At 37.8% G+C, this 13725-nt stretch overlaps 1 protein-coding gene and 1 long non-coding RNA gene across 12 annotated transcripts in view; one reads left to right on the top strand and one right to left on the bottom strand.

The window, feature by feature from the left end:
• Positions 1-286: 286 nt before the first annotated feature.
• Positions 287-5227, bottom strand: LOC114670875 (uncharacterized). The gene is made up of 3 exons (XR_003720680.2): positions 4737-5227; positions 1349-1470; positions 287-504 (listed from the first exon to the last, which is right to left on the bottom strand). It is a non-coding gene; the product is annotated as an uncharacterized LOC114670875 (long non-coding RNA).
• Positions 5228-5562: 335 nt separating this feature from the next.
• USP15 (ubiquitin specific peptidase 15) overlaps positions 5563-13725 on the top strand; it is a 148311-nt gene continuing 140148 nt past the window's right edge. For 10 of the 11 annotated variants that reach the window (XR_013400623.1, XR_013400622.1, XR_013400620.1 and 7 more), the window contains exon 1: positions 5563-5662. Coding sequence is in view for 6 of the 11 variants with exons in the window: in XM_077953038.1 (XP_077809164.1) it covers positions 5574-5662 (89 nt within the window). In the remaining 5 variants the exon portion in view is untranslated. 11 annotated transcript variants of the gene reach the window in all.

Below are 13725 nucleotides of genomic sequence, written 5' to 3' on the forward strand. Positions count from 1 at the left end.
TGCTATCATATTGTTCTAAGAGTCTTTGTGAGCAATTTAAATCCTTTTGCTATCTCAGCCAAAATGAAGTGAAGGATTGTCCAAACAGAAAGTCTGAATAATTCAGCTTCTCTTGGTAGAAAACAAAGTTAATCTCTCTGGAATCTATATAGCTGCAGAATCACTGGATCATTGAACAACTCTCTACTTCACTTTGGTAGTATAGATTTCCAAGATCCATGAGCGTAAAATAATTATTTTTAAACTTTTGAATGAAACAGATTTAAAGTAAAACAGACCAAGTACATAACATTAACATATTTTGTTTAATTAAACTTGTCCATTTAAAACAAAAGATCAGCATATTTTTTAAATGAGTAAAGAAATTCAAAAATGATCAGTATATTTGAAATGATTTTTAGCTTTCTGAAGTCCATCCATTATTATGAGGCTTAAGAAAGACTTCAGAGGCTGCTTAAACATTTTGATATTTTTCATGTAGAAGTTCTTTATCAACCTTGAAATCTGTAGATAAATAGAAAGTAAAGAAAACATAAAGTAGGCAGATTTTTCCTACTATGAACCTTGATTTGACCTATGTCACTCTTAGTTGAATGGGATAAATTAACACTTTCTTGAAAGTTTCCTACCATACACATACATTTAATTTTTAAATATTCAGGACCCACAGAATATACTATGCCTATTAAGGATTTTTTTATTATAATTCTAGACTTGTTAGATACTTGATTTGCTTATTGATTCAAATCAATTTAGTTCTGGCCGGGCGCAGTGGCTCATGCCTATAATCGCAGCACTTTGGGAGGCTGAGACAGGTGGATCACTTGAGGTTAGGAGATTGAGACCAGCCTAACCAACATGGTGAAACCCCATCTCTACTAAAAATACAAAAATTAGCTGGGCGTGATGGTGCACGCATGTAATCGCAACTACTCAGGAGGCTGAGGCACAAGAATCTCTTGAACTTGGGAGGCTGAGGTTGCAGTGAGTGGAAATCATACCACTGCATTCCAGTCTGGGCAACTGGAGAGTGAGACTCTGTCTCAAAAAATAAATAAATAAATAAATAAGAACAAATCAACTTTGTTCTATCAGCATGTAGTGAGAGTCCACTATAGGGCAGACTGATATCAAATTTCATGGTATAGTCAGCTTTCTAGCACACTTTATGTACTTCCTAAAAAAGGGATAGACCAGGTGCAGTGGCTCATGCCTTTAATCCCAGCACTTTGGGAGGTCGAGACGGGCAGATCGCCTGAGGTCGGGAGTTTGAGACCAGCCTGGCCAGCATGGTGAAACCCTGTCTCTACTAAAAATACAAAAATTAGTCAGGCATATTGGCAGGTACCTGTAATCCCAGCTACTCAGGAAGCTGAGGCAGGAGAATTGCTTGAACCCAGGAGGCAGAGGTTGCAGTGAGCCCAGATCATGCCATTGCACTCCAGCCGGAGCAACACAGTAAGACTCCATCTCAAAGAAAAAAAGAAAGGATATAAAGTAGGAACTTAGATTAATTAATTTGTAGACTTTATGCCCATGCTAAAATTAAACTTTCTAGATCCTATAGGACAGAAAATATAATTTTGTTTGCTCTAATTTTTTAAATTTAGACCTTTAATTGGGATAGACAGTTCAAGAGTCCCGACAGCTCCTTATTATCCCCAACAGATTTGCTTCACCCATTTACGGTAGCTGCATCTAACCCCTGCAAGTGTTTGATTTTCAGCCTCCTAAATCTAATCACTTTATTTTATAATAAGAAAACGAACGGTCACGGAGAATAAATAACTTAGCCAAGGTTACCAGCTAGCAAGTGGCACTAAGCCAGAGTCAAAATCCAAGTTTAGTGGCTCTTTGTAAAAGGCAGTGTATTCATCTTACTATATTATCATTGTCTTTATCAGAATGTAACATTTGTCTGAAATAAGGACCCTCTGTAATTTTTTTTAGCTTTCAAAAGTGCCTCATGGTACTTACAATTTTTATTCATATCCCAAGTTTCAAAATATCATTAACAGATTAAGCACTTTACTACATGCTATTTTGGTGTTTGCACTACTCCCCCGCCTTTCCACTGCCTTTTAGCTGCTCTGAGAGCTGGTAAAGAGAGATGAGAATTATACAATTACATAAGATAAAAGAATGAAAGGTTTAGAGAGGTGAGTAAGAATGAGGGAGTGGTAGGGTCGTGGGCGGGAATAACTGTAGAGGAAGGACAAGGAGAAGGAAAAACTGAAATAGTGGTTCCTGAATGTCAAAGACAGGAAGAATTGAGAAACAAAGACAGCCAGGTCATCAAACATTGTTCTTTTATGGGATGTGCTGATTGTGTGTGTGTGTGTGTGTGTGTGTGTGTGTGTGTGTGTGTGAGATTTGCTAAGTCCACTCAAATTTTAGGCAGATTTTTCCCTTTGGCTCATGTAGCCAGTCCCATACAAAATTATGAAATAGGCAAAACTTATCTTGGAAATCTCCTTTGTACATTCCTCCATTAAACTGTATTACAAAATGCAGTGCTTTTTTCTCTGGTTCACCCCAAGCTGAAAACTGGCTCTCTTTGACACTTCAGTTTTAAGCCTGACTCTCTCCTGGAGTATTTACATTTGAAGTCCCATCTCTTAATTGTTGAGTAAAAGAACCTCTCTTAAAGGAATTGTTTAAACATCAGGAAGCAGAGAGGTTTGGAATTACTAAAGGATAAAGGAATCCTTCCTAGAGAATCTCTAATTTCACAACCAACTGTGACTTTAAGAGGTCCAGCCTGTTCATATCTAGTCTAATTTCTAAAGTACTCAGCATACTCAACTCTCTAGGTTAAGTTTTAAATTGACAAGAAAGGTACACAGAGTCTGAGAAGGCAATAACAATCACCGAGCAAACTGTACATTCATCAGATGTTAAGGAATGCATCAGTGAAGACATTCATTCTAAATAAGCAGATATAATCCCTGATTTATATTCAATTATTTGTGATTAAGGTGAAGTAGCTTTTCTCATCAATTTATCTATTTAATTATTCAGTAGGGATGTGGACTTTAACCAATTTATGAACAATATCTTATTTCTCTTCATAATTGAGAGAAGCACCAGTAAAATAAGCAGAATTTCCATAAATTGATCAACTGAGATCTCTAAAATGTTGATTGCTATAAACAAAATAATAAAGGTCAATAGAAAAATAGAAGTTTACCCAAACTTTCCAGATTCTGCAGCCAGACTGCCTGGTTTCAATTTAGGTTCTGCCACTTACTTGCCTCAATTCCTTATCTCTAGACTTGAAATAATAATAGTACCTATATCATGTGACTGCTGTGAGAATTAAGTTAGTACTTTAAAGTGTTTAGAACCATGCTAGGCACTCTGTAAGTGCTTGCTAAATAAAATACTATAATTTTATCTCTTTCCTGACTCTGATGGCAGTCAGTTAGGTCTACAAAATGGCTCCATAAATCTGATGTATAATTCAAATGGTCATTAAATGTACACATCTATATCCAGTTAACTTACTGCCTTGAGCATGGTGCAAGTGAAGAAAATATTATTTTACTTCACTGTAAGGTTGTAGGTGTCAACACTTCAAAAATGCATTTTCTCTTAAGGGAAACTGGACATTAGGGTATGAATGATTTATTGCTACTTGGTTATGTTATAAAATGAAGGAGAGCACAGTTTTGCCTTCAAAACCCCTAACACTTCTTTTCAATAGCTTTTTTGAGGTATAGTTTACATACTGTAAAATTCACCCTGTCATCAATAAACAATACTAGTGTTCATTGAATGGCTATTACATTCCAAGCAATAAACACAAATTGTTTCATTTAATCTTCATAAAAATCCCTTAAGGTAGGTATTATTATACTCAATTTTATGATTAAAGGGTAAGAACTTTGCAGCTAAAGGTTGAAGTGAGGTTTGAATTTATGTCCATGTGGCTCTAATATATGTTTTCCATATTCTGCAGCTTCCCTTCAGAAAATTACTTTGTTCTCTTTCAGAGAGTGACTGGAAAAAGGGGGGAAATGTGACTTTTAGAGGGTAGCCGTGGTTAGAGAAACTCTCAGTCTTTTAACCTGTCAGGAGAAAAGCCAGAAATAACAGTCACTGAAAGTTGTTTTAAAACTCTCAATTCAAGCTTGGCATGATAATGCAAAATATTATTATGATGCAGAAATAAGCAATCATAATCATAATACTGATATACACAAATCATAATGCGAATGTACACTACTTTCACTTGGAAGGATTCATCACTTTCTACTAGCGTAACTACACCTTCTTCATTGCATTCTCACCAAATGAGTTAGGGTTTAAAATGGGGAAACAAGAGAAATGATGCAGGGATTCTGGCCCATCTTTTAGACTTTTCACATCAAATGGTATGTTAAAATCAAACCCCTGGACATCATGCTCGGGAATACTTAAGTAATTTTGCCACAATTCATTTATTAAACAAATATTTAGGTGATTTTTACATGTCCAGTAGTACTATGCTAACCACCAGGTATACAGAGGTTAAAACAAAAGATGAACCCAGTTCCAGCTCTTAAGGAGTTTACATTTTAGTCCAGGCTTTCATAAGGAGAGGCAATGAGTGTGCTGTACTGTATAGCACGTGGGCTCTTGAACCAGCCTCTCCACTTACCTCTCCACCTGCTGTGTGACCTTGGCATTTGCTTTTTAAGCGACTCGATTTTCTATTTTGTAACATAATCGTTGACTTCAAATGAAAGACATACCTAGTTTCATTTCAGGTGTACGGCACCACAGGAAGATGGGGCTAAGAAAATGTTACTCTCTTGTATAAAGAAGAGGGTTTCTCTCACGTTTTCTTCCTTTAGTATCTGGCATTATTCAATAATGTCCATATTCTACTCGATGTTCACCGATGAACTGGGACATGTTTTTCACCGCAGCTTAGTCGTCTGGGTGTGCCTGGGGAGGCGTCACAAAGAGCCTATAAAGGGTCCCCACCTACAATGGGAGTAAGAGCGCTGGAAGGAACCCCGGAAGGGCATGGAGACCAAGCGTTCGGTTTCGGAATGTTTTTTGTGTGTGCCCGTATTCACCGAGCTTGGGTTCTGCTACTTTTAACGAAAAGCCCAGTCGCGGAGCTGCTAAATTTTCTGCCATATCTTAGCCGTCCCCACGCCCCCCCGCCCCACCCTACCTCACCCCCAGGCGTGAGTGAATGCGCAAATAAGGGTTTTCAAGGCGTCAGTGGGAAAGAGGGAGGGGAAGGCAACGCCGAGGATGGGAGGACAGGGCGGTGGCATCCTTCTAGCGAGAGAGCGCCGGAGCCCTCGGCGGCGAGGAGAGCTAAAACCTGGCTGTCCCGAGCCAGAGGAGGCCGAGGCAAGATGCTGAACGGGCGGGGACCGATGGGGGGCAGCAGACCATGGCCGCGCACCTAGTCCGCCCCCGGGGCCTCCTCTTGTCCCGAGGACCACCCCCGCTCCCGGTGTCTTTTGGTTTCGACCGGCCGACTGGGAGGGGCCGTGGGGACGCCATTCCCATAATGCTCTGGGGCGTGCCGCCGCCGTCGCTGCCACCTCCCCTACCGCTAGTGGAAGAAGATGGCGGAAGGCGGAGCGGCGGATCTGGACACCCAGCGGTCTGACATCGCGACGCTGCTCAAAACCTCGCTCCGGAAAGGGGACACCTGGTAAGAGAAAGGGGTTGAGATGCCTGCGGTTGCCCGAGGATAGTGGAGAAGAGGGCGGGAGCCGCGAGCTGGTGTCTTTCGCTGGTGACAGGTGCGGGCAGGTCTGGCGGCGGCCGCCGGGGTAGCAGGATTTTGGCTGCTTCTGAAATGTTAGGGCAAAGGTTGGACTCTAGATGAGGGTCAGGGTTCGTGGCTTGCCAGGGCATGCTGAAAGGTGTCCGGAGAGCGGCGGCGGCGGCGGCACTGACTCGTGCGGTTCTCTTCTTCCTCCTTCCTTCCGTAGTGCCGCTCCCACCTCAGGCCTTCTCGAATGATAGGTTATAGTGGTTTGGTTTGAGTCTCATATACGCTGTTTTGACAGGTCCCGGTGCCGCGGCTTATCATGATCTCACCGGCTTTACTTCTCTGTTCATTTCCTTTCCTAGAATTGTCGGCGTCCAAGTTCCCTTTTATTCTGATTCTTGTAGTCTTCCGGGAGGCAGGCTGCAGGATGTTTGCGGTCTGTACTACACAGGTGGCATGTCAGTGCCCCACATAAGAGAAAGAAACCCTAGTTTCCAGTTCCTTGTCAAAGGAGGGAGAGGAGTAGGGAACCTTAGGCTTATGAGAGACCACGTGGTCTTGTGCTTTAGTGGTGGCTTGATAAAAGCCGGCAGCGTTTCTGTTAGATGTGCAGCCCTTCCCTTCTGTTTGAAGAATAACGTAGGCCTGCAAAAAGTTGATAAGTCCACTTGAGGCTTAACTAACTGCTAATATTCGAACTTGTAAAATACCAAAGGATATATATTTATAATACTGAAGGATGTATGTGGACATTTTCACACTTGTCGGCCATATCCAGTGGCATCTAGAATAACTTAAATATGTGAATATGTAACATAATTTAAAATTCCTTATTTTTGGGGAAGGATAATGTGCCTCTTCATTATAATAAAAAATATTTTCACTTCCCACTGTTACCATAACAGTAGTATATAATTTATAGAGTGTTTCACTATGGCATAGTGGAAGGAGCAGTAAGATTTAGACCTGAGTTATGTCACAGTTTCACCACTCAACTTGCAGTATGACTTTGAGGAGAGTTAATTTAAATCATTGCACCTCAGTCTCTTCTGTAAAATGGACAGTATTTTATTATAAAGGTTTTATCTTGATTCGTTTTAATATCTTAAGAATTTTATGTTTATGAGATACTAAATTTTAGTTACCTTCTGCTCTTTACTCTTGACAAAAGGCTGTGATACTGGGATCATTTTCAGTTAAGCTAATAGGTGGCAGATTTAGGACCATAATTTAACCTTGATCTAAGTCTTAGTCTCTTTTTTCTTTTTTGGTAGGCTGTATACTATGTGTATACGATAGAAATCCCTAAGGATGTAAATATATACTTGTTTCATTGTATCAAAAAAATAGAATCTTCAAGTGACTTAATAATAGTTATTTTTGACCTGGCAGGGTGGCTCACGCCTGTAATCCCAGGACTTTGGGAGGCCGAGGAGGGAGGATCACTTGAACTCAGAAGTTCGAGACCAGCCTGGGCACCACGGCAAAACCCCGTCTCTACAAAAATACAAAAAATTAGCTGGGCATGGTGGCACGCCTGTGGTCCCAGCTACTCAGGAGGCTGAGGTGGGAGGATTGCCTGAGCCTAGGAAGCAGAGGTTGCAGTGAGCTGAGATCCGGCCACTGCACTCCAACCTGGGCAACGTGAGACTCCATCTCAAAAAAAAAAGAAAGTTACTGTTTTTATTATAATGTTAGTAAGATGTTTATTACTGTGGGGAAATTGGACATTTCCTAGGACACCCATGTTTACCTTGGCTTGTGGTATGACAAATAAGTCCCTGCTCACTATTGTAAGTTAAAGAACATTTAAAAATTCTTAATTCACCCAACCTATTACCACCTTATTTTAAAAAGTGAATTTCCTTAAAATAGAAATCTATTAAGTCTATAAGTTAAAATATAAGTATTATTGTCTCATTAATGTCACGTTTTTGTATATGGAGTAATTGGTGTTGACACTACAGGATGATAGGAGCAATATGTGCATTGTGGGCGTTTAACTTTATAAAGTTTGGTATTTTCAAATGAGTATATTTTTGCTTTTTGACAAAATTAATGTAAATTGTTTTATATATGTGCGTGTGTGTGTAGAGCTCCATAGGTACAAACTGTGTTTCACTATATTGCCCATGCTGATCTTGAACTCCTAGCTGCAAGTGATTCACCTTAGCCTCCCAAAATGCTAGTATTACAAGTATAAAGCACGACTGAATACAAGAGGCTCATAAATTTGAGTCATTTCAGTGCTTTTATTTTAAATAAAAGTAAACTGAGGACCACATATTTAGATAAAAGCAGATTGTGCAAGTTTATCCTCACGTTAACTTTCTCTTAAAGGAAAAAACCTGAGAGAGAAAGAAGGTACTGGGAGTTGCAGAAACCAGTTTGATTTATTTGTAAGCCAGTTTATTTGCAAATTAGCAAGTGAAACCTGTTCAAAAACAAAGTAGTATAGAACAAAAAATTGATTCAGAGTTTTAGAGAGAATAATTTGATAAGTATGAATTTGATGATGAACTTACAAGTACAGAACTGGTCAGGATATGTATTAATTTAGTTTATGTTTTTGGAACTCACTAGAAAGTTGTTTTTCCTTTTAATACCTTTTTTTAATCTTTGAATCAGGTTCTTTGAAATTTACCATATGGAGTATTGTCGTGGCATATAGTATGTAACTGTCTAGGAAAGACTGGGCTATTGAGAAAAAGTGGTGGGCTTACCATAAGTTTATTCTTGAAAGTTTAATACAGATGTCTGAAGTTATAGTCAAATGCATCGCAGTGAATAAATTTCACTTATTAGCTCTTGAGTACTTTGCAGATAATGACTGTCTCATGGTGACTTGGGTAACTAACGTCCATACCTAGGCAAGTATAAAGATTTACTTGATTCTGTGTAAGTACTGCAGTTTCTCTTTATTTGTAAGCAGTAAGTGATTTTTATCAAAAATCTGATTTTCTAGAGATGAAAATAAGTTACACAAGTGTGAGATGAAGAGAAACATACTTTATGATGTATTTGGTTCTAGACTTTATATTGAGAAGTAAATCAAAATTAATACAAGAGAGTAATACCTTTTTTTTTTTGTTTTTGTTTTTTTTTGAGACGGAGTCTCGCTCTGTCGCCCAGGCTGGAGTGCAGTGGCGTGATCTCGGCTCACTGCAAGCTCCGCCTCCTGGGTTTACGCCATTCTCCTGCCTCAGCCTCCTGAGTAGCTGGGACTACAGGCGCCCGCCACCGCGCCCGGCTAATTTTTTGTATTTTTAGTAGAGACGGGGTTTCACCGTGGTCTCGATCTCCTGACCTTGTGATCTGCCCGCCTCGGCCTCCCAAAGTGCTGGGATTACAGGCGTGAGCCACCGCGCCCGGCCAGTAATACCTTTTTAAAAACCATGAAGGTAGCACTGATTTGTATAAGGAGTAAAGCAGTCTGAAAATGATATTTGTTGATCTGTATTTCAATTCCAACAAGAGATCAGAAAACCATGAACAAGGTTTAGAGTTTAGGAACTATCGGAAAGAGATAAATGAACTAGAATTGTATAGCTTAGGATGAATTTAAAACAATTTTCAGATACGTGGTAGTTTCTTCTGATGAGACAAAAAGATAATTTGCTTAAGGTACATATGACTATTTTAGGAACATATTTAAAGTATGGTAGTTAATGAGTTACAAAGAAAATTTGTAGCTCATTTGGGTTATAAAATTCTCTCTTTGGAAAAAAATGCTTTTGAGACACTCTCACTGTGTTGCCCAGGCTAGAGTGCGGTGTGTGGTCTCAGCTCACTGCAACCACCTCCAGGGTTCAAGTGATCCTCCCACCTCAGCCTCCTGAGTAACTGGGCCTACAGGCACAGGCCACCACGCCTGGCTAAGTTTTGTATTTTTAGTAGAGACAGGGTTTCCCCATGTTACCCAGGCTGGTCTCGAACTCCTGGCCTCAAGTGATCTGCCCACGTTGGCCTCCCAAAGTGCTGGGATTACAGGTGTGAACTACCTGTAAAATTTCCAGTCTGGAAATTTTTTAACAAATAGGCCTATTATGAGTAAATAAAACATAACCACAAATCATCCAAAGCACTGCTTCATTTCCCCCATTTTTATTAAATGTTATTCATCTGCCAATCATTTTCAGTAATTTTTATGTGTGATTATGTTAAGTGGCAATGTGTAGTTAACTTTTGCAGTTTAGCAAAACATTGCATGCCATTTTTGTATAAACCCTAATAACTGTAGTAGATTTAAGGTAACTTTACAGAGTAATTTGTGTGTAGAGTCATTTAAAATCTCTATGACATTTTCATTTCAACAATTGCCAAAGAATCTGATCAATTAAGTTTTAGGCCAGAGACATTGATTTCAGTTTTTACAGCTTTCTGTCCATTCCTACTTTTACTTAGAAATCTTTGAGGCTTAATTTTATTTGATCCCTTATGTTTGTGCAACTTTGAAACTAAAAGAAAATAACCTTATATTCACAAATCCCTTAATAATGAAAAGGAACACTATTAACATGAATTTCAAAATATTTATTGTATACTTAAAGAAATTTTTAAATTAATTTTAGTAGTGCCTGGGTGTTTACAACCAGAGTAGGGTATATACTACATCATTTATAGGAAATGAAACCAAAAGGAAAAACTTTTTTAGTCTTGGTAAATTGGTGAAAACAAGGACAGAGATAGTGACCTTAAGACATGTTTCACATCTTAGATGCTTAAAAATCTAGGAAAGCAACTTTTCTTAATTTAAGCATTTTTCGTGAGTTTTTAAATGACTTCTGTTAGTGAGTTCAGGGTTAATGTACCCTAATAGGCTAGGAAGGTCCAGAGCTAGTCAATGATTTCATTTATCTGCTTGGTAAAGTTCAGGCTTTATTTTTTTCTAAATTATACCATTTTCCTATTAGCACGTATAAGGCATTAAATGACCTTTTTGCAAAATGGTTTTGTGACAGTTAACAGTTTTGCTTCTACATAAGTGTAACAAGATAAAATTAGTTTGTCAGGTCATGACCTGTAATATTACATTTAAAAACACTAGGTGCCAGGTACTGTTATAAATGCATATTGACTTATTTACTCATCACCATATTACCACAATTCTGGGAATTGGTGTTATTCACATTTGACAAAATAGGAATCATAGGCTCAAAAAGGTTTTCACATAGTGTTATAGCTGGGATTTGAACCCAAGTAGTTTAGGTCTTTAGTTTGTGCCCTTAAAGCACCATACCACATTGCCTCTTACTTTATTTAAAAAGAATTTTTTTAGAGACGGAATCTCGCTTTGTCACCCAGGGTGGAGTGTAGTGGCATAGTCATAGTCCATTGTAGCTTCAAACTCCTGGGCTCAAGCAAACTCCTTGCCTCAGCCTCTGAAATAGCTGGAACTACAGGTGTGTGCCACCACACCCGGCTAACTTTTAAAATTTTTGTAGAGATGGGATCTTGCTATGTTGCCTAGACTGGTTTGAAACTCTTGACCTCAAGTAATCCTCTGACTTCAGCCTCCCAAGTATTAATAGCTGGGATTACAGGTGTGAACCCCTATGCCCAGCCTCTGTCTCTTATTTTAAAGATTCATTTTTTTTAAAAAGTAGATTCACTTTAAAAAGAAAATAACCTATTTTTCTCTTTAAAGGAAGTCTATTTTATATTTAGTAGCAGAATTCTACCATTTTATCCCACACTTGTCTCTTGTGACTGTTCAGTTTAGATATGATGGAACATGTAGGAAATCTTAACACCTTGCTTCTGGAAATTAAAACATGCTTAAAGATTGATAGGTGAATAATTGAATGTACAGAGCAAATGTCATTTTGATCCACAAGTACATTCAGACAAAAAAATCTGAGGTCATTTACTATTGAGCTTTTGAATTTTAATTGTTTATCAATAATCATAAGCTCTTATTAGAGATGATATGACCCCTTCACATAGTTTTACAGAAATAACCCATCAAGCATAAAGTAAAATCTTGTAGGCTATTTTGTTTCAGAGTTTAGTCTATATTTTTAAAGTATGGTATTGGTTTACTATAAGCCACAAATACATAAGGCTTTCTTCTTGGACTTAAATCCATATGAACCACTCAGCGCAGAAAATGCAAATATGAATGCATTATGATGTTCCATGTTTACTAACTGATTTTTCCCTAGAGATAACTCTTAAAGAATTTTTGAAGTGAAAGAACATTTAAATTAAGATAGTGGAAGATATATTGATAATAAAACAGTCAATTTTGCTATCTTAGTTTTGAATTTACCTATCTTATGATGTGAGTTTAGAGTGATTCTTCTTTTTTTCACTGAAAATCACTTTATTAATAAGCCATGATTATTGACAAAAGTGAATTGAAACTCTTGGGTATATTGGTAGAGAAATAAAGGGAAGGTAGAGAACAATTGGTAAAGGTTGATTATGTGCATTATGAGATTTGAACCTCACAATAAGGACCAAACTGTATATTTATATGGCTTATAGATGAGGAATCTGAGAGAAATGAGCTTGCTCATAGTTTACTGCCAGCGGACATTTATTAAATGCTTAGTCTGTCGAAGCCACTATTTTAAATGTTTTACACTTATGCAGTCTTTAAAGTACATGCTCTTATTACCCTTCATTTTATCTTTGATGATTTCAGACCTGGTTTAAGTACCTGATTTATAAAGACTTAAAGTACTAGATACTGTCTAATACTAAGAATAGATCCTTAGTATTAAAAATGGTTTTATGCTGTCACTACTCGAATGTAATTCAAACAATATTTCGTTAAACCATGGGAATTTCTCTTTTTTCTTAGTCCTTGTATAGAATTTTTCGACAATTACTCCTTTTTTCTTCCCTGAGTAATGTCAGTCTAACTTGTTCTTTTTATTTTAATTTCCTCACTTACCACTGTAATTCACATTCTGTGTCTCATATTCATTCCTCTGAAACCACTTCCCTAGACTCTTTCTCCCATTTATCGTTTAAACAGGGAATGTAGATCCTTTAAATTTCATCACCCAGTTTATACAAAAGTCACTATTCAAGAAATCTAGCATAAGCCTAGTAGGTAGCCTCAGTTTTGGATACAGATTAAAATTGTTTTAGGGAAGGGTCAAAAATGGCTCCTTACAAAGGAGGAAATAAGTTCCAATTATAATATAAAACAAAACCCCTGTAGGATTAACCTGCATTTAGTTATGCCTAGACTTCCTTTACTACTTTCATCACTAAGATTCTACATGGTTTCGTTATAGCTCTCCAAAAAGAAAGAGAGTAATGACGCCTTTTTTTCCTCCAAGGAAAGGAGAACTAAGAATGCTAACTGTCCCTTCCATTCTCCTTTTAGTTTTGAGAAGACCCGAATATTAATGTGGTAATTCCCCACCGTAAGAGAAAATCATTTAGCAGAAATACCAGTAGAAAGGACTTCCTTTGTGAAAGAAGTCAAAGATCTCACAAACAAGTTCAAGGGTGGCTCTGAGGCCAGGGTATTCTGAGTTTAGAGCTAGTTAAATCAAAACCTGAGAACATTAGAGACAAACTTACTTAACCGAAAAGAGCATCAAGTTCCTTGCTCCAGGTAAAAAAGACCTGGTAATCTGGATTGATTTCTGTTATTTACCTATATGTTTTTACAGCTTGACAAAATTTTAACAGTTTAGTCAAGAGATTTGCCTTTGATAAAAAGAAGGAAATTTATATTCATACATTTGAATGGATTTCAAGCTGAAGAACTTTTTAATTCTCAGGAGAGGTGTAGCTAAGTAGTTATATGTACCACATAGTTGTGGCTATGGTTTTCAGAAACTTATTGCTCATTTGCTATGTTAAGAGCTTTTTACTATGTTGAGAGCATTTTAAAAGTTCTCTAGATAGGTTCCTTATATAATGTAATATGTTTATCCTATATATATTACATATATGAAATACATGGTAGTATTCTCATTTTACCAGTACAGAAACTGAGATAGTTAAATTTATATGGTCATAACACTTGGCGGTAA

The sequence above is a fragment of the Macaca mulatta genome, chromosome 11, assembly GCF_049350105.2.
Source record: "Macaca mulatta isolate MMU2019108-1 chromosome 11, T2T-MMU8v2.0, whole genome shotgun sequence".
Taxonomy (NCBI): Eukaryota; Metazoa; Chordata; class Mammalia; order Primates; family Cercopithecidae; genus Macaca; species Macaca mulatta.